Source organism: Pogona vitticeps, chromosome 4, assembly GCF_051106095.1.
Source record: "Pogona vitticeps strain Pit_001003342236 chromosome 4, PviZW2.1, whole genome shotgun sequence".
Taxonomy (NCBI): domain Eukaryota; kingdom Metazoa; phylum Chordata; class Lepidosauria; order Squamata; family Agamidae; genus Pogona; species Pogona vitticeps.
This window is the reverse complement of record NC_135786.1, coordinates 125,927,932-125,949,518: the sequence shown is the minus strand read 5'-3', so window position 1 is coordinate 125,949,518 and position 21,587 is coordinate 125,927,932. Positions and strand designations below refer to the sequence as shown.

General features: G+C 39.8%; 1 protein-coding gene across 1 annotated transcript in view; it reads left to right on the top strand.

The window, feature by feature from the left end:
* The window catches only part of ADCY10 (adenylate cyclase 10), a 119,351-nt gene that overhangs the window by 24,950 nt on the left and 72,814 nt on the right, over positions 1–21,587 (top strand). The window contains exons 8-14 of the mRNA XM_078393076.1: positions 3,121–3,312; positions 5,919–6,040; positions 10,773–10,849; positions 14,355–14,544; positions 16,272–16,327; positions 17,517–17,670; positions 21,384–21,576. Of these exons, the coding sequence (XP_078249202.1) occupies positions 3,121–3,312; positions 5,919–6,040; positions 10,773–10,849; positions 14,355–14,544; positions 16,272–16,327; positions 17,517–17,670; positions 21,384–21,576 (984 nt within the window). The remainder of the gene's footprint in view (positions 1–3,120; positions 3,313–5,918; positions 6,041–10,772; positions 10,850–14,354; positions 14,545–16,271; positions 16,328–17,516; positions 17,671–21,383; positions 21,577–21,587) is intronic.

Below are 21,587 nucleotides of genomic sequence, written 5' to 3'. Positions count from 1 at the left end.
AGCCATTTTCGCACCCTCGGTAAGCGAGGGCAGGGCGCGAAAATGCTGCGCGTGGCCATTTGGGGGCTTCCGGTGGCCATTTTGGAACCGCTGATCAGCTGTTCCCCCAATCACAAATACCTCATCGCTATGCGATTTCGTCGTTCTGCAGTGCGCTCATTAAGCGAGGCACCACTGTATGTTAAAAAGAAAAGAAAAAGAATAATGGCAGAAAAAGACACATACATCAACAGTGTAAGATAAGATAGGAGTCAAAAGTTGTGAAATTAATTGAACATTATAATAAGCGGTGGAACAGGTTTTCTTTGTTATTTCACCTCAAGAAAAGCCCTCTTCCGCCATTTTGATATTTTGGGAAATGGTGTGGAGTCCCTCCCTACAGAATGTGTTGCAAACACATTATTATAGCATGCATGATTGGCAGCATGCCCCTCACAAACTCAGCTTTCACTCTCCTCCACTTTGTGAAGAACATTCAAATGCTAGTCATGCTGGTACTGGTGTATACACTGATCAGCCACAACATTAAAGCCACTGACAGGTGAAGTGAATAGCATTGATTATATTGATACAATGGCACCTATCAAGTGGTGGGATATATTAGGCACCAAGTTAGTTCTTCAATTTCATGTGTTGGAAGCAGGAAATACGGACAAACAAAAAGATCTGAGTGACTTTGACAAAGCTCAAATGGTGATGGCTAGAGTCAGAGCATCTCCAAAATGGCAAGTTTTATGGGATGTTCCCAGTGTGCAGTGGTTAATATCTACCAAAAATGGTGCAAGGAAAGGACAATTGATGAACTGGTGTCAGGGACACGAGGACCCAAGACTCATTGATGCATGTGAGGAATGAAGGCTAGCCCAAAGTGCTGAAAACCTCAATGCTGGCCAGGATAGAAAGGTGTCAGAATAGACAGTGCAATAAAGTTTGGTGTGTTTGGGGCTGTGTAGCTGCAGACCAGTCAGAGTGCCCATGATGATCCCTGTCCACTGCCAAAAGTGCCCACAGTGGGGACATGAGCACCAGAACTGAACCATGGAGCAATGGGGAAAAAGTTGCCTGATCTGATGAATCACGTTTTCTTTTAGATCAGGTGGATGGCCAAGTGTGTGTGTATTGTTTACCCGGGGGAGAGATGGCAGCAGGATGCACTATTGGAAGAAGAGAAGCTGGCAGAGGCAGTGTTCTGCTCTGGGCAATGTTCTGCTGGGATACCTTGGACCTGGCATTCATGTGGAGGTTACCTTTACACATACCACCTACCAAGAGATTGTTGGAGACCACATGCACCCCTTAATGGCAATGGTGTTCCCTGATGGCAGTGGCCTCTTCCAGCAGGATAATGCACCGTGATACACTGCAAAAATTGTTCAGGAATGGTTTGAAGAACATGACAAAGAGTTCAAGGTGTTACCTTGGACTCCAAATTCCCCATAACTCAGTCTGACTGAGCATCTATGGGGTGTGCTGGAACACCAGATCCAATCCATGGAGGCCCCACCTCGCAGCTTGCAGAACTTACAGGATGCTAATGTCTTGGTGCCAGATACCACAGGACACATTCAGAGGTCTTGTGAAGTCCATGCCTCAGAGCTGTTTCGGCAGCACGAGGGGACCTACATGATATCAGGCAGATGGTTTTAATGTTGTGGCTGATCAGTGTATATAAGCAGGCACCTCAGTTAGTCCACTAAGCAGTATTCAATGAGCAAGTTCTTCCAGGTCTTCTCTACATCTCTTCTCTTTATAATTGTTTTATGTTTTAAATTATTTTTTTTTCAGTTCATGTATTATCAGATATGGATTAGTGGTTGAAAACTGACACAGTAAAAAAAGCTGAAACAATGTGGATAGTGATCAATCACTAAGAATTTCTCAGGTGTTAGACCCATCTAACATCTGTGCAAAACAGTGAGGGACACAGTCTTCAATTCTTCAAACAAGTAAAAAGAGAAAATATTGTGGCGAATACATGAAGTACGGATTTTTTTAATATATAGGAAATGAGGATTGTTTCATGTTCCATTGTGTGCAGAAATATTATCCAATGGCAGCACAAAACCTTCTTTACTCTTGCAGCATTTACAAACAAAATATGAAAGCTATACAAACAAGGAATGGCAGATTTTACTTTGGACAGCCACAAACAGGTGTCTCATCTGTTGCAAGTAACTGCATTTTGACTTCCTGGGACTGTTGCTGTGCTCCACTTGGAAATCAGCAAGTTAAAAGCGGAAAGGGAAGAAGATGAAAAGGGAAGCAAGAGAAGGGGTTTGGTGGGGTGGATAGGATTCTACCCCCGATGTATATCCAAAGCTTAAAACAAGGGATGAGGCGAAAGGAGTGAAATAATGGTGGGATTTTTCTAATTTTTCTGGCGAGGCTTTCATGTTATCACCAACTTAAACTTGACTAGCAGTTTAACATTGATTTAACTGTTAAAAATTTTTCCCCTCCAACTTAAACTTAAGTAAATTAGATTTTCAGTCTCAATGAAGATTATTTTTTCCGATTAACTTTCCATCTCGGGAGATAATATGGAAGATATCACTTCACTGCATATACAGAGTTCAGCTCTATTTAAGGTCATGATTAACTGTTAATTCTAGTATCAAGTGCTTTCTTGATGCAATGAATTAACACTAAATTTAGGAATTAAGCACTTTCATCTCCAAAGGTTAAGAACAAAGTGATCTCCCAAAGGGGTCTGAACTCAATTACTCAGGGGCCCTTTGAGCCCTCTAGTTCTCTGATTGCATTTATCTGTTGAACTAACTGAGGCTCTGACAGAACCAATCCTGAGATATAACCGATCTAGTTATTTAAACTGGGGAAATCAGTATTTTCACCACAAGATTTTGTGCTTCTAGCTCCTCCTATTTCAAAGGAAGTCCCACCCATTGCAGATTTTTGAAAATATTTTTAATTCTATCTTTAACATTTCTGAAATCAAATGTATAAGCATAATACCAAAATCTGTTTTGTGATCAATAAAGGCAACAAAAAGTGCCCAAGTGGATACAAATCTACATATATTTGTTGTAGCCTTTTGACACACTTCTCTTCTTCTAAGTTAAAGTTCCTCACAAAGTTAATACAGCTTGGTTTGTTTTCCAGATTGATGATAACCAGCCATTGGAATATTTATCAGAGCTTCGTCCTGTTACCACTGTTTTTGTGAATTTGCAGTTTGATGCAAGTGCTAACACTGATCACTTGTGTAAGACTATCCAAGCTGCCAACATGGAGATCACAAGAGTCATACACTCACTCAGTGGCAAGATGAATAAAGTCTTCATGTTTGACAAAGTGAGTATCCTGCAGGGCAATCTCCTGTTCTAGTGGAAAACTGGAAAGTGCAACCAAAGTCAGTGTAACCCGCAGGTCATCAGGTGCATAGACAGTGCACTATGAGACTGGGTAGAAAATAAGGCTGGAGAAAAGACATATTGACAAGAACTTGAACAGTCAATTCCATCAGTAGTCCAGAGTCAGCTGCAAGCCTAAATAGCCCGGGTTATGTTTTAACCTCACCTTTATGTAACACAGTTATGGAGTCAAGATGAATAATAATAATAATAATAATAATAATAATAATAATAATAATAATAATAATAATAATAATAATTTATTGTCATTGTAAGTATATACACAGTATACCCATACAACGAAATTCACAGATGATGATGATGATGATGATGATGATGATGATGATGATGATGATGATGATGTTTTATTATGTTTTATTTATACACGCAGGGAAGTGTTTATCTTAGTACAATATCTAATATAGAATCTTGACTCCATAACTGTGTTACAGTACTAAATCTTTAACCTATGTTATAGTCTCTACTCATGTTTGTTTCTGGGCTCAATCATAAAACATTTTTCAGTTTACTTTAGCATAACTTCTCAAATTCTCAGATAACATTTCTAACAAGCTATCCCATTTTAAGCCCAGATCGACCTTGTATCTATAAATCTTTATAACCACATATGTTTACTATATGTGGTTTACTAAAGATATATATCTTTCAAATCAACAATTTCTGATATTATATTCAACAAGAGCATTTCTAGTTTGAAGGTTATAGTTATGTAATTTCTTATACAGTATATCTTTTTTATCTATCTCCAAAATCATTTTATTTTGTCACTTATCCACCACCTATACAAAAAATTGGATCATGCAAGCTGGACATGTTTGAGAAAGATTTCTCAGCTTCCTCTTGGATTTGAGTGTTTGCATTGAATGTACTCTGTACTGACTGCAATTTTGTCAATATTTAAAGTGATATAGCACTTTAAGAATATGTAGTTACTGTGAAATAATTCATACGCACGGGTTTTTATTTATTTTATTTTATTTTATTTTTATACCACCCACCTGGCAGCCAAGGCCACACTGGGCGGTTTACAACTAAATGACAACAATAACATAATGAAAGGGAGCTCAACAACATCCATTAAAATATAAAAGGTACAAAATAAATTGCAATAAAAATACACAATAGAACATAATAAATAAAACAAAGTGAGAAACATGGCGGTAGGTTAGATGTTAAGTTATTGGAGGCATTATTGCATCAAGGTGTTTTAGATCCAAGAAGGCCTGTCTTAAAAACCAGGTGTTTAATGGTTTTTTAAAGGTTCCTAACGAAGGAGCCAGGCAAATTTCGGGTGGGAAACTGTTCCATAGTTGCAGAGCTACCACCGAGAAGGCCCGATTTCCAGTGGCCGTTTTTTGGTTTTTCTTTCGTTACTTGGGCATGAAATAATAACAGAGGGGTTCCAGCGCAAGCTGCAAGTGGTTCAGAGGAAGAGACCTCTTGTTTATGCCAGAGATGGCAAAACACTTCTCAACATCCCAGAAGCATGTCTCTTCAGAAGAGGGTACAGCTCTTACACCAGCCATAGCAACAGATTCATCCATGTCATTATGTGGCAAAATTTTAAAAAAATGTTCTTAAGGTTGCAACATGTCAGGAAAAGGTCAGAAAGAGGTAACATTATGAAAAGCATAGGCATTAATATCAGCAATGCTGCTGCTGCTGACAACTTACAGGTATTAATTAAGTCAGTTTCACTGAGGGATTGATTGATCAATTAATTAATTTGTTAATTTGTACCCAGAGACCTTTGGGTAGAGTGTGTGGCATATAAATTAAAAAAATAAATAAATATTTAGAACAATAATTGTCATGTTATTTTAACTTTTACACAGCAACAATGTTACTGATTTGAACAATGATTCATGTTCCAATTTATTTTAATGTGTTTTTTTGGAGCTTAAGACAGGTTTTTTAAATAATATTTTTGCAATGTTTGATAATTTTAATGGATTTTTTGTAAATGTTTAATTTTAAAGTACTGTAACATTTTACCAGTGTATTACTAATTATTTAAATTAAATATATTAATAATGTTCATTGAAATTATTAATATTAACAATTTGATTTTCAATTTGACAGTAAAGTCACTGCATTAGCATAAGACCAACATTTCCTAGTTCTGGTTCTCCTTTGTGTTGTTCAGCTCCCTGCATTACAACCAAGGGATTAAAGGTTTAAACCAATTAGTTATTGAAAAAGAAACCAATGGGGATATCACTAGTCAATCAGCATCAAGTCATCAATTGATAATCATCTTTATCAGAGCAAATCACCAATAGATTTGGCTTGTGGACATTATTCCTTTTTTATTATATTATTTTCCTGGTTTTGAGTTTTTCCATTGTTAAACTTTACTTAACTTATTGTGCTTTTAGAGACTGGTTGTATCATTCTCAGCCACATTGGACTGCTTAGTCTCAAAAGCAGTTACTGAGGCCACTTAAATAAATATTTTTTTGCAAATAGTACTTTTTGCGAATAGTAATAGCGCTTTTTGAAACAATTTTTTCTCCTTCCTTAAAGGGTTGCACATTTCTTTGCGTCTTTGGCCTTCCCGGGGATAAGCAAGCCGATGAGAGCACAAATGCCCTTGACAGTGCCCATGAAATCCATGCTTTCTGTTCTACATCACTCATGAAAGTGAAGTAAGTGAGAATGGTTTGCCAATGGTATGTGTTTGATGGTGTTATTTACTTGTGCCCAAGGTCAAACTTCTGTAACCAAAACTTACATCTGGAGTTCAAAAGAAGAAAGGGATCATAATGCAAACAAACCAAACATAACATTTGGATTGTAGTTCAATGAAATACCGGAGGTCCCATTTGTGAATGGAGGCTACAGATAGACTGTACCACTCAGTGTGGCAAAAGGCAGGGTCACTGGGGCTTGAGAGACTGGGAGAAGGACCTCCTGGAAGATCTTTAAAAATCAGGTGGACTTGGGTATCATCAGCACACTGGTAGTACCAGACCACAATATTCTGGGCAGCCTCTTTCAGGTTTTTCATGGTGTATGTGAGATAGTATGGGGAATCATGGAACCCTGAGACACTCCACAGCCTAATGGTCAAGGTGCTGAACAGGAGTCCCCCAGCACCACTGCCATTCACAAAGTGACACCAGTCAAGGGAAAATCCCCGAAGCTGACTCCCTTTTTGATCAGTTAACTACTCCTCACTCAGACACAAAGCAATTCTCAGGGCTGTTTTTCAACACGTGTGAATGGCAGTGAGGAGAAGAGAGTATCCTGTAGACCAGCTTGACGGCTGCCACTGGTGTTGTCAACATTCAGGCTGCCCTTTGCTATGTACAGCTTTGGCATCCTTTTTCCTGCTGGCAACATAGGCATGATATTATGCAATTTGGTGCCATTTCCTGGCTTTTTGAATCATGGGCACAGAAGCACAATATCCCACGTTCATAAACTGGAGGTTTTTTGAAGAGTTTAATTTCTGTACAAAATAACCATGTTGAATGATTGTGAAATACCACTGTTTCAAACATGACTGCCCCTGCAGTGCAGTATGTGAGAACAATTTGAACAGTGTGTCTTATTGCTCTTAAACTCTTCCTACAGGAAAAATAATAATTTTTTAAGAAGGAGTACAAAGCTATCGGGAAATTTCAGGGGACTGCCAATAATTTACCAAATATATTTTTAAATATACACCAGCCATGCTTCAACATTTGCTTTCCATTTGGAACAGTATGGAATAATTACCAGGAAGGTTGTTCTGTCTTCTGAGCTAGCAAGAAAGTGAACAGAAATTTTTGGGTCTCCTATTTTAAAAACTTAGAAAGCATTAGATTGCAATGAGCATTCTTTACAGCAAGCACACAGCGAGCTGCATTATCTTTAAGAAAAGGTAGTATTTTGGCTCCAGTATGCTTCTGCCTAGATATTTAGGAGAACAAACAGGAATGTGGAAGCTATCCACCATACCAATACTATGTGGGAACTCAATTTCCAGAAATAGTAAGTAATACCAAACAGTGGTACAAGCTGACAAAGTGATATATCACTACAGCAACACAGATATAAATGTGAACATGTTCTTTGTTGTTCTTTGGCGAATAGTTCTTGATACATATATCTCAATTCTTCTGTCATTAAAGAAGGTTGAGTAAATGCTTCCAACGGTGCTACCCAGATCGGGATTTTTTAAAAATACATTTGCTCCTGGAACCTTTACCACACCTGGTATAATGCTTTCCTTATTTATTTATTGGACTTATATACTGCCCCATAGCGCTACAAGCACTCTCCGGGCGGTTTACAATTTAATTATACAGGCTACACATTGCCCCCCCAGCAAGCTGGGTACTCATTTTACCGACCTCGGAAGGATGGAAGGCTGAGTCAACCTTGAGCCGGCTACCTGGGAATTGAACCCCAGGTCGTGAGCACAGTTTTAGCTGCAGTACAGTGTTTTAACCATATGATTGAAAAAAGTTATTTAATCTTTACCCTTGCTATACCAAATATATGCATGGCATCCTAATCTTTGGTCATGTCCTTCTAATTTTAAAAGTCTTTGGTCTTCCAATGTAATCCATTCCTTTATCCAGTTCAATGCCGAACCCTTATAGTATAGTAAACCATTTGGTAAGCCCATGTGATACGTTTTTCTGCTGCTCCCACTGCTTGAGTGAAATCATCTATCTTCTGAGTATTTTTTTTCAATTTCCATTTTAAGACTTAAAGACACACACACACACACACACACACACACACATATATATATTAGCGTTGGAATAGGGATAGACTGAAAGAAATTAGAAGATTGACTATATATATATATATATAAAGTCAATCTTCTAATTTCTTTCAGTCTATCCCTATTCCAACACTAATCTTCTCGGGCATTTAATATTTATTGTATAGAGACACAGGAAGGCTAGAGCTGAAGAAATAATTTCTTTCATTTCTGGGGGTCTGCAAACCAGAGAATACAGAGGTTTTTCCCAGAGCCCTGGGTTTCCCCTGCTCTTGCTGCTGTCACTCCACCCCCTCAGATCACCTACATTTATGATCACCATGTATGGGTGTGAAAGCTGGACAGTTAAGGAACCTGACAAGAAAAAAATTGATTCATTTGAAATGTGGTGCTGGAGGAGAGCTTTGCAGCTACCCTGGACTGCCAGAAAGGCAAACAAGTGGGCCTTAGACCAAAGCAGCCTGAACTATCTCTGCAGGCAAAAATGTTGAAGCTGAGGCTTCAACATTTGGTGTTGATATCTTCAACACACACACCAAAAAATAATAATAATAATTTGGGCACATCATGAGAAGGCAAGATTCTCTGGAAAAGACAATAATGCTGGGAAAGGTGGAAGGCAACAGAAAAAGAGAAAGACCAACTATCAGATGATTGACTCCCCAAAAGAACCCACAGTCTTGAGTTTAGAAGAGCTGAGCAGGGCAGTTGTGGACAGAGCATTTTGGAGATTGCTCATTCACAGGGTTGCTGCAAGTCAGAGGTGACTTGACAATACATAACAACAGCAATTCTCATGTCAGGTTCTGAGGCTCCCTAGGAACTCCTTTTAATCTGTGGAAGTCTTTGGGAGTCTCAGAATGGGGTGGAGAAATATTTAGTGCCTGAAAATGTCCACCACCAGTAGGACTTAGGTGCAATGATTTTCAGGCATTAAATGAAGGCCCCTATTGGGGACAAAACACTTAAAACTAAAGATCAGTGGCCATGTTTGTTAATGTCATCAGCTTTTAGATGTGTGTGGAGTTAATAGATCATTGTTTTTCTCTCAAATACCAGGTGTTTCTTCGGCTTGTATACTGACTGTTACATACAGCACTGATGTTACCTGTCTGTCATGGGTTTGGAGGGAAAGTTCCATCCTATGGGGAGTGGAAGGCGGGACATCAGGAGGAGGGGCTGTACTGTATATATATGTGGAGCGTGTGTGGAGAAGTTTAGAAGAAGGAGAAGCTGGGAAGAAGAAGCTGGTGTGGGAGTCTGTGTGTCAGACAGGGTACTACTGTGTGTCAGTCAGTACCAACCTGATAGGTTCAGGTGTATGTATGGGTAGCCAGAACTGATAGGTTCAGGGTCTGTGCTTTATTTAAAAGTGTTCTGTGTGAACCAAACTGTGTGTGTGTATGATTGAGACTAAGCCACGTTACTGTATCTTATTCACTTGATCCTTTTATTTTTCCCTGTGTGTTATTTAATAAACCTTGTTCTTTTATTTGTTAAAAATCCATCCCTGGTCTGTGTGACTTCTTATAGGGAATGGTTGGTGGCAGCTTAGTGAAACTGTGGCATATCCCAGTAGGTCTGGGTTTGTCACACTGACCTGTAAGAAACACTGCCAAAACACAAAGCAAAAGGTCTCAACAAAGAATAATATTCTTCCTGTCAGGAACTCATCAGAACACACAGGCACAAAAACTAGGAAATCTGGACCCTATGCTACTCTGCAGGCAAATACACCAGTCTGGTGTGATATAGTTCAGCTTCTGCAAAACTGGTAGATTTAAACTTCAATGAAAACTGTAGGATCATTCCTGAATACCTGAAGCCAACCCCTATTGGTGAAATCTATTACCTAGCAGGCATTGCACCCAGTGACATGCTAAGAGACTTAGGAGCTCACAGTGAAAGATTCAAGACATGCCAGTCCCAGATTAAAATAAAAAAGTGTATTTTTTTTTTTAAAAAAAATCTGTGAATCTTGAGGGAATAGTAAAGAATGCCAGGACTATAATTTGAAAAGAAAGAACTACATACCTCTTAAATTGACTTTCCTGCGCAAGTCTAGCCCCTGTCCCTATGGAGAACTGGTGTACTTGGAAGTCATTTAGACTGGAGTTGGCAGAGCCAAAGTAAACCTAAGAAAATGGGGGGTTTGCGCTGGCACAGTTCTTATTGAGTGCAGGGGAAAACAGGCAACTTCACCCCCATGTCAGTGTATTCTATACTCCTCAATTGATACTAGGTAGGATTTGATTCTAGCTGCCTCAAATGCTCTTGATATTGTCCATTACTAGACAAAACCAACAAACTACTGATGCATTTATTAATTGTGCTGTGATGCTTCTGACATGAACAGAGAAAGAAGGCTATTCTCTTGCATGAGCAATGTCCTCCAATGCTTTTCACGTGCTTTCAGTCTTCAAAGCAAAAAGAATGCCTTGAAACTCAGAGAGCAGGGAAATGAGCTGGGAACATTCTCAGGATGTGCAAATCAGTGCATAGTACAATATTCTGGGGCTTGTGTTAAATAATAACTGTTCACAGCAGTTCCATTTGTATAGGTGTAAGTTATGTTCACTGAGTGTTACCTCATGGTTGAGAGGAACAATTCAAACTTTATTTTGGATTACTAACTTTCTGTCCTTCTTGTTGTGTTTTAGGATTGTCTCTATTGGGATCACCAGCGGATCAGTTTTTTGTGGAGTAGTTGGTCATTGTGAGAGACATGAATACACAGGTACAATTAGAATAGTCTTTTGAGCCTTTCTCTTGCCTAGGGCCAATTCAAGGAATGTTGGTACAATAAACAAAATATTTGTCACCTCACTCCAACACAGCCTGGTAGGTAGTACTTCCTTCACAGCCTCTTTCATCTATTCGTTTCTGTTTCTGCGTTGGGTAAAATTTTTGTCCTATGAGTGGAATCTTCTTTCTTTCTTTGTGCAAAGTACATGTGTAAAATCTTGGAAAACTCCAGGATATGGAGAGGTATAAACCTTCCTACAGTACCTATTTCTCTATTTTGAACATGTCCCCATGTATGGGTTTGCCTAAAATAAAGGGGAAAATTTCTCACCTTAACACCACATGTGCTGGGTGGGGACACAAGTAAAAAAATCTGGTAATGTAGGTTAAATTTTTACTTACCCACACATAGGGGTCCTGGTCAGGCCAACAAATCTGAGGGAGCCATCAAATATTAATTTAGATCCATTTAGTAAATTGATTAGGAAATACTCTAATGCTATTAAATTAGCTAAGAATATCTTCAACACCAGAAAAATTAATGAGGCAGTTAACCGGCAGGTGGAGCTCTACTGAGTGAATCGTTCCCATTGATCCTGATCAGAAAAGACCTCAATTTGACAATTTTATGTATGAAAACTTTGCAGTTTTCTTTAGATCTAAAACTGAGGTTATCTGATAGAATCTAGATTCCTTCAAACTGTCTGAGACTGCCAATGCATTGCCCCTCAGGTTTGCTTGCATCAGTTTCAGTCTGTAACATCAGAAGATATGATCAGGGCACTGATACCCATCACTGATATCCCCTTAATGGCCAAGCTGATCAAACAGGTGGTGGCAGACCAGCTCCAGATGTTCCTAGAAGAGGAAGATTTCCATTTCAGGCCAAGCTCAGGCTGTGCTATGTTATCGAGACAGCATTGGCTGCACTGCAAGATGATGTGTTAACGGGGGAGGAATGACCCTGATGGTATGCCTTGATATCTCAGTAGCCTTTGATACTGTTGATTACGGTATCCTCCAGGGCAGGCTGTCAGGTGCAGGGGTTGGAGGATTGGCTTTAAGCAGATTCCAATCTTTTCTGAACAGCTGGATCCACAGAGTTCAGTTTGGAGATGAATTGTCAAACCCCTTGATCTAAATTGTGGAGTACCATTTATTTCCCCAGTGCTTGTAAATGTCTATGTAAGGCGACTGGAAGAGGTCATGTGGAGATTTGGGGTGCATTTTCATCAGTATGCTGATGATATGCAACTCTATCTCTCCTTTACATCTTCTGCAGTGGATGCTGTCCAGGTGCTGGAGCACTGCTTGACCTCAATTGTGGAATGGATGAAGGATAATAGGCTGAAAATGAATCTTGAAAAGACTGACTCAGACTGATTGCCCAGTTATGCTCTTACCTAGATGGAGAGTCCCTGACAACATTAGCCCATGCACTGATGATCTCTAAGACTGCTGACTGTAACACTCTCTGTGTGGGACTACCCTTGAGACTAACCTGGAGACTACAGTGGGTGTAGAGTCTTGTAGCTAGACTGGTGTCAGGTATGAACAAGTTTGATCACATGTTCCCAGTTCTGATCTGCCTGCACTGGCTTCCGGTACAAGGTACTAATTAGTGTATAAAGCCCTACATGGTTTGGGGCCCCATTATTTGTTGGGGCATCTCTCCCTCAGAGCATCAGTCCATAGCACCCGTTCTTCACAGTCCTTTCATCTCCAGGTTGTCATGCCAAGAGGGGCAAAGAGGACGGTCATCAGAAATTGTGCTTTTTTGGTAGTGGCCCCTTCCTTATGGAATGGGCTCCTGGTAGAAGTTCATCAGATATCCTTCCTCCTGTTTTTTAAGAGGATGTTAGACTGTCTTTTCAAAAGGTGCTCAAGGACATCCTAGTCTAAGTTCATTTTGTATGTGTTCCCTGTTTCATGATCATTTAGGCTTTTTTATTTATTGTCTTAATTATTTAGAGGTGGCATGGAAGGTTTTGTTCTGTTATCTTACTGTAAATTGATTAGAGTAGTACTTTGCACTAAGTTGGTGGTATCAAAATGCATCAAACAAATGCTATAAATGGGAATAAGAATAACGTTGTGGTTTGGGACAAATCCAACTAATATGTTACACACACCTATTAGATGTGGGAATTTTGTAAGTGTTGACAGTGTGTGAATGTTATAGTTAGGCATGGGATATCTGTATTTTTTGGACTATAGTTTCCATAAGTCAGCAGGAATTCCCTGAACCGGAATTCTGGGGGCTTTAGCTAAAAATTAAAGTCCTCTTGTGTGTTTTGCATCATTTTAAAGGCTTCAACAGACATGATGAATCTTCATGAAGATGGAGGAAGTGGCTAAGAGGGGCTAAGTACTATGGGAGCTGCAAGGCATAGGGTCTGGTAGTCTCCCTACCCAAGGCCTTCAAGTTCCTGCAGAACTTAGACCTTCCCAGCTTTCCCCATCTTCATGAAGATTCATCATTTTATTATTCAATACATCTGGGATGACTTTAAATTTTTGGCTAAAGCCCCCATAATTCTTAGCTGGAAGATTTGCGAAGACTTTTGGGGTCTATAATCAAAAAAATACAAAAGTCCCATGTTAAAAAAAGAGATGAAATAGGAGCATTCCTCGTATTCTATAAAATTAGATTCCTTTGTTTTGCGATTTGTTCTCTTACACATTCTTTCTGTGTAAGTCTGATTTCTCAGACACAAAAAAGAGAAATCAGAGGCATGCTCAGAGGCAGTGTCAGGCTCCTGGTAAGGAAGCCAGACCCACTGCCTCTGCACATGTGCTTGACTCTCAGCTAGTGGCAGGCACATGCTAAGAGGCAGTGCTCAGCTCTGGAAAGCCAGGTCACTGCCTTTGAGCATGCACCCACTGACCATCTGAGAGTTGAGGACATGTATAGAGGCAGCAGGAGCCTGCCATTACCTCTGTACAGCTGGATGATGTGCGCATGTTCAGAGGTGGCAGCCAACTCCTGGCAGGGAAGCCAAATACTGCCTCTGCACATGCACCTTCCTCTCAGCTGGGTGATGGGCGCATGCTCAGAAGCAATGGCTTAGCTTCCCAAAGCCAGCCGCTGCCTCTGAGTAGGTGCAAGCCACCCAGCTGATAGGAAGCCACATGCACCAAGGCAGCTCCTGGCTCCTGGCAGGGAGGCCACAATCACTGCCTCTAAGGATGGTAGCTGCGGGAAGGGGGTGGGTGGGCATCCCTTTTTGCCGAAGCAAACAAAATGGCAAAAGGAAAACAGTTCAGCGTTCCATTTTGCTTTGGTAAAACAGTATCTCCAAACTGGTTCAGCAAACAAACCATGAACTAGCCTGGTCTGTCAGGGTTTTTTGGTTCATGGCTCGTTTTATACCCATCTCCAGTTGCAGGATTGTTCCTGTTTATATGTATTAATGACCAACTGGAAGAAGAAAGTGCACATCCTTGAGCGGATAGGTTTGACATAATCTGCTTTGCTCCTCTTCTCACAATAACAGTAATTGGCCAGAAAGTCAACCTTGCTGCCCGGATGATGATGTGTTATCCAGGCCTAGTGACTTGTGATTCAGTCACCTATGCCAACTCAAAACTGCCACATTATTTCTTTGAGGAGCTCCCATTAATTGAAATGAAAGGCGTTCTGAACCCTGGAGCAGTTTATCAATACCTTGGCATCACAGAGAAAACGTAAGTCTGATGTTCATCTGCGTAAAAAAGACTGTTAGGATGTGTGCTCCCAAGAATGTCTGAAGCCCTGGTGTGGGCTCTTCCTCTTCCAATATACTTCATTTCTCCAGTTCCAGCTCTCAGCAAATGGGGTACATGGATTCTTGTTCTGTGAAGAACCAAATGCAGGTACTTCCAGGTGCTTTTGTCAAAAGACTCCAGATAGGCTTTGCTGATTTCCTTTATAAATTATCCTTCAAAAGTCAAATGGATCTATGCAACCCTTTGCGGCTTATTGTTGTTGTTATGTATCCTCAAGTTGCTACTCTACTCTAGCGCAACTATTGTAGTGCAACTTACTACACTAAGCAATATGATTTCAGATAGTGAGTTTCCACGGCTGAGTGGGGTTTCAAGCCAACCTCTCCTGAGACTTGTGGCTCACATGTATCAAAATTCCACATAGCCTTTTAATTCCATTTCCTCCCATATGTCTCTTAGTATTCAGCGATCTGACTAAAGGCTTCCCAAGCCAGTTCTGTGATAGGCAGTACCAGTATGACAATCTCTGCAAGAGGGACTATGATATCTCTGTTTGTCAAGACCTATTGTGAACTCAGAACAGATTAACTAATGGCATCAAGAGAATCTGTATAGTAACTGATTTTACATTTTTACTATATGTAACAGATAAAATATAAACAGATTTTGAAAAAACAAAAACAAGCGCAGAGCTGGCAGAGTTCTCAATCTCATAGAGCTGAATCTGAAATATAATCTGATAATTCTTAGCATTAGATGTGAATTTCCTTATCCCCAGTTCCTCCAGAACACGTGAACATATGCCTCAGTATTTCTGTCACTTGAAAAATTACATTTTATAAAACTTTTGGAGAAGATCCAAAATTGATATTAATTTAAGCAAGTTGCACACATTAAGATGTATTGTAATATTGTGAGCCATCCTGACTTTCCTAGGAACAGAGTTCCATTATCAAGGTGCTGCTGCAGAGAAAGCTCTATCTGAGGTACTCATCACCCTTGCTTCTTGCGATGCTGTGACACACAACAAAGTCTTTACTGAAGGTCTGTGATTCCAGGCAGGGTCGTATGGCAGGAAGTAGTCTTTCAGATATCATGGCCCCAAGTAGTAATTTAGGGTTTTGTACATAAAAACAAACAAACAAACAAACAAAAAAACAAAAACAAAAAAACCTTGAATTAATTTGAGAAATAAATTGGAAGCACATACAGCTGGTTTGAGACTAGTACTATGTGGTCTATACAGTGCACATCAGTCTGGTTGCTGCATTTTGCAACAGATGTAGGTTACAAAGAGTTTTCAAAGGCAGCCTCACATAGGGTGGATTGCAGTAATGAACTAAGCAGTCATGAAGTAATTAAGATGTGATCACATTAATCTTTCCTTGGAAAGGGCACAGAGAGTATAGTAGCTGAAGCCAAACAAAGGCACATGAGGACACAGTGGCAACCTGGCCTTTGCGGAAGATGTGAATATGGTCTTTCAGAGGTAATGCAGGCCGAAGTAGAAATGGCTGTGATCCCAATCTGTTTGTCTTTCTGTTAGCCAACAAAACCTCTGTCTTATTTGCCCACATGCAATCTTCAGTGTGTCTGTGCAGGGTTTCAGGATTTCTACAGGTGTAAGTAGCATATTTGACTTGCAGAATCTCCTGTGAAAATCAGATATTCTTTTCTTGTTTCCATCCCTTCTCCCCCTCCCCCAGAATGATTTACAAATCATACCTGACCAGGGAAAGATCTGAACATTATCCTTTGTTAGGTAGGTGACTTGATTCCTAGTGTCCTAAGACAATAGATGATTACCTGTATGAGAGATTTCCTTATACAGTGGTGCCTCGCATTACGACGTTAATTCATTCCGGCAAAATCGCTGTAGAACAAAAATGTCATAATGTGAAAATAAAAAGCCCATTGAAACACACTGAAACCCCTTCAGTGCGTTCCAATGGGCTGGAAACTCAACATCCAGCGAAGATCTTCCATAGGGCGGCCATTTTCGGTGTCTGTGCAGCGAGGAATCCGTCCCAGAAAACAGCAGGGAGCCAATTTATTTACCCGGTGGCCATTTTGAAACCACCGATCAGTTGGAGGAAAATCATCGTTTTCCGAAGAATCGGTTCCCGAAGCAGGGAACCGATCATTGCAAAGTGAAAAACCCCCATTCAGACCATTGTTCTGCGATTGCAATTGCGGGGCAATCGTAAAGCGAGGCACCACTGTATCTGGTTAGTTCTTGCCTTTCTTTCGTGTTTTGCCTATATGGCAGCTATTGCAATTGCTGCATTAAACTGGAAGCATGGGTCACTAGTGAGATAACTGCAAGACATGAATAGTATAAAACTTTTTAAAAATTTTTTTGCTAATTTTGGTTTTGCCACTTATGTAGATCCTGACACAGTCCTCAAATATCACTCACAGTGTAAAGCTGTACTGTTTCTTAAAAAGTCACCCCCAGAACCTGGGAGTTCAGTCCATCCCTGTGCATCCCAGAAAAGCCAGTCTGTATGGCCTTGTGCAAGCTGGACAATCCCAGGATGCCCCCCAAAGAAGGGAACAATAAACTACTTATGAGTCACTCTCTGCTTCGGAAACCCTGAAAAGGGTTACCATAAGCCTGACTTGATGGCATACAATTATGATTATGATTATATTTTAATGGCATAATTCAGACAAATTTAGGCAGCTCAAGCATTTTGAAAATGTTCTCACTAGAATTAGTATGGCCTGACATGGCATATATGTTGTCTTGACTGTAAAAGATAATGGTCTTTTTTATCTGACAGCATTTGATAGTCAATAAAAATGTAAGAGGTATCAGCAGATCTCATTTTGAATGTTGAGGCAAAAAAATCTGAATATAAATACAGCACTTCTCATTTAAAACTTGACTTGTTGCTTTATGTTACCCTTTTAAAGCCACTTCGTTTGGATTTCCTGTTTTTCCCCAGGTCGCAAGAAAGAAACTGATGTCTTTGAGAATTTATTGAATGATTTTAAAGTCTCCCAAAAAAGCCATGTCATGGTGTATGAAGGCCCCATGGGATATGGAAAAAGTCAGCTGATGGCTGAAGTTGCCTACTTAGGGCAAGGTGCTGGTCAAAAGTCAGTGCTTTTAATTTTGTTGTATATTTCTAAATCTCCAGTATTAGCTTATCCACATGCTGCATTTGTTTAAATTTCCTTGTGTGACCAGCCCACCTGGCTAATTACTTTTCCAACTCTGTAGTCTTTTTGCTGGGCTATCCTTAAGCCCAAACCACAAGAGCCAAACTGATTCAATTGGAAAAGAAACAATAATGTATTTTAATTTATGAAGTATAATGGTTATGTGGCACAATTCTTAGTCAAGCAGTTTCCTGTATTATGAAGAATCTACTTTCTAACTATAACAAACTAGTTCTTAACAATATAACTATGAAAGACAATTCTCTTTTGGAAACCCACACTACTATGCTGGTAAACTATGTATTAACCTCACTCCAGCCCTCTGACTATTAACTCTCTTCACTCAGAATTCTCCTCTCAGACTCCTCTTTTTCTTCCCTGAACCCACCTGGTAAGTCATGGTTGGCTCAGCCCCAGTTTGAAACTCAACAAAACTTGGCTTCCAGCTCTGAAAAATGCAGTGTGCAAAAGGTCAATGATCTCTACGCAGCCACAAGGCCCGGGGATCACTACACACAAAAGACTGGCTAATGACACCCATCAATCACAGTGACAGATAATCTCTCCTCCTTATCATAACAATACACCCACAACAAGACACACTAATCACCCATCTCCTGAATAGGACAAAAGCCTATCTCGCAGCCATAAATACTCCACTCCCAAGCAAACTACACCAGAGCACAGAGTGCTGTCCTCTGAAGATGCCAGCCACAGAGACTGGCGAAACATTAGGAAGAACAACCTTCAGAACACGGCCAAAGAGCCCAAAAAACCCACAACAACCAATACATTACTTACATTAATATGAATTACATTACATCACTTTTACATTAATAAGGATTCTCACCATTATTTTTGCCATCTCTATACACACCTCTCAGTTCATCAACATCCAAGTAAACTGCACTTTAAGCATATTCCATAACTATTACACAAACAGAATAGTTAATACAATATTACAAACTTTTCTCCACCCATTAGTCATTTGGCCTTCAAGACAAGGCGTCAGTAACCACATTCTGTGTCCCTTTTATGCAGTGGATTTCAAAGTCAAAGTCTTGCAGAATCAGCACCCATTTCACCAATTTGCTGCTGTTGGCGTGAATAGACTTTAGTCATAGAAGAGGAGAGTGATCGGTGCACAGGACAAATCTTCTCCCCCAAATGTACGTCTTCAGCTTTTGCAGTGTCTATACGATAGCCAGATACTCTTTCTCTATGATGTTTAACTGTCTCTCACCAGATTGGAGTTTCTTGCTGATAAAAGACACTGGGTGTAGATTCCCACTGTCATATGCCTGGCACAGCACAGCTCCCAGTCCCACGTTCAATGCATCCATGTATATGATGAACTCATGGTCGAAGTCCAGTGCAATAAGGACAGATCCTGAAGTCTGTGCCCTCTTCAGACGATCGAAGGCTACTTGGCACTCTGATGTCCACTGGATGTCCTCAGCTCAGCTCTTTCGGGTGAAGCCTGTTTTCTTTTTGATTAGTGACTTCATTTTCTCAACTGTGGGAAGGGAAGGCAGTTTCTTGAACTCCTCCAGAACAGCTATGGCTGCGTTCTTTAAAAACTTCTTGCTCTTGCCTTCACCCTCACTCATAAACTCACGCACAAGTACTTTTGTCACAAAGTTCTTCATATGAGGGGGACCACTTTCCCAGGTCACCTCAAAATTCACAGGCAAGTTTCTTTTAAGTGCCATCTCAAACACTTAGCTTATTTCAGATTTATTGAGATTTTCATCATCTGGATTCTCAGGCAGGGGCTCATTTTGCAGGATTTTCAGTGCTTTCACAGCTGCATGTTGAGCCTTCTTTAAGTTTGTTAACAGAGCAGCTTCAGGTAAAGGGGTAAACTTCCACAAATCAGCCACATTGACAACTGCACCACATCCAACAAGTAGTTCAGCCACCTCACAGAGGTGGAACCTCCCCACTGGAATTATTATTGTTATTATTTTGACTAGCTAATTCCAATTTCTTCATCCCTATTTGGAATTGCATTTCCCTTTCTCTAAATTCTAGTTCCCTTTTTCTTTCAAGTTCTCTGTTCTTTTTCAATTCTAATTGGTTTTTCATAGATAGCTCCTTCTTCAGTTCAAATTCATGCTCTAGTTTCCATTTTTCAAAATCTTGGGAGCTTTGAATATTTTCTTCCTCAGAGGCAGTCAATACAGGTCCCTCAGTTTCATTATCTCTTTGAATCTGAGGGTTCCCATTTTCCTCAGCACTCTGGAACTCAACCTGTACTTCCATTACTAATTTGGGTGGAATAAACAATACAATTTCTAATTAACTTGGACTAGTTCTTTTCCCTCACAAAAGCCAAAAGCAGAAACCCTTTTTCTCTCTTGCAGTGGCTTTCCTTGTAACTAGGTTATGCTTTTCCAAGCAACTTGCCTCAGCTACTCCCAAGCTCACAACCCTTGTCACAATATTTCCCTGTCTGGGCGATTGTTGTCTCCTGACACCAGAACAACTTTCTGCTTAGCTTTTCTTATAACTTCAGATCTATCCTGACCTAGGCTTCCACTTCATCCGCCACTGCTCTTTACCCTCAGAGCTCCGGATTTTGAGCTAGCCACTAGGTCTTGTAAATCCTAAGGTAAAATGATTTCTCTTTAGTAGGTATATTCCTTCTCTTATGATTCCCTGTGGGAACATGAGGTAGAGAAGGTGTCAGAAAATGAGGAAGTCAAGATCTTGTGGGATTTCTGTGTCCAGACAGATAGATACCTTGAACATAACACACAAGATATAGTAGTAATAAAATGAGGAAATGTCTGGATCATTGACATTGTAATTCCAGGGGATGCCAGAGCTGAAAATAAAGAATTGAAAAAGCTAACAAAGTACAGAGGACTGGCAATTGAAACATCTTACTTTTGGAAGAAACACACTTCATTGGTCTCCGTAGTCATTGGGGCTTTGGGAAAAATATCAAGAAACTTCACACAGTAGTATAAGCATTTGCAGATCTCAGAAACCGCACCATCAGAGCTACAAAAAATAGCAATTTCAGGAATAGCACGCATACCGTGCCGATATTTAACAGCTACTTAGGTTTTTGGTTCAAACTTGTATCTGTTATATAGCAGTCAATGTTTTCATAATGTTTTTTAATAATAATAATAATAATAATAATAATAATAATAATAATAATAATAATAATAATAATAATAATAATAATAATAATAATAATAATAATAATAATAATAACAACGACAACGACGACGACGATGACGATGACGATGACGATGATGATGATGATGATGATGATGATGATGATGATGATGATGATGATGACAAAAGAGAATAACAATGGATGTGAAATAATAAATTGCATCATTAAATTGGAGATGGGTGGGTCATATCATAAGGCAAGTAGATGGGCAATGGAAGAAAGAATACATCAATGGCAATCTTTGTTTGGAAGAAGGAGTAGAAGAAGAATGCAAACTAGATGGATGGAAGATATTAAATGATCAGCAGTAGTAGCATGGGTTATATGTGAGATTACCCTGCTACTACTGTGGAGTGTCCAGATCTGGTCTCATGGTGTACTGGGGGAAAAAAAACAGACAGTAGGATTGTCACTGTTTCCTAATAAAACTAGTTCTCCTGTTCTTGTAATCAAACAGGGTTGTGGCAATGGAGCTCACAAAGATAAATGTGTGGCAGAACTTCTTTGCTATCCGGACACTCATGGCTATGGTTCTCGAGATTGATACCTGTAAAACATATTATGCAAGACAGTACATCCTTGCAGGCAAACTCCGTGAAATCATAAAGGAAGAGTATTTATGTCTTCTCAACAACCTATTTCATGTCAAGGTAAAAGTGCA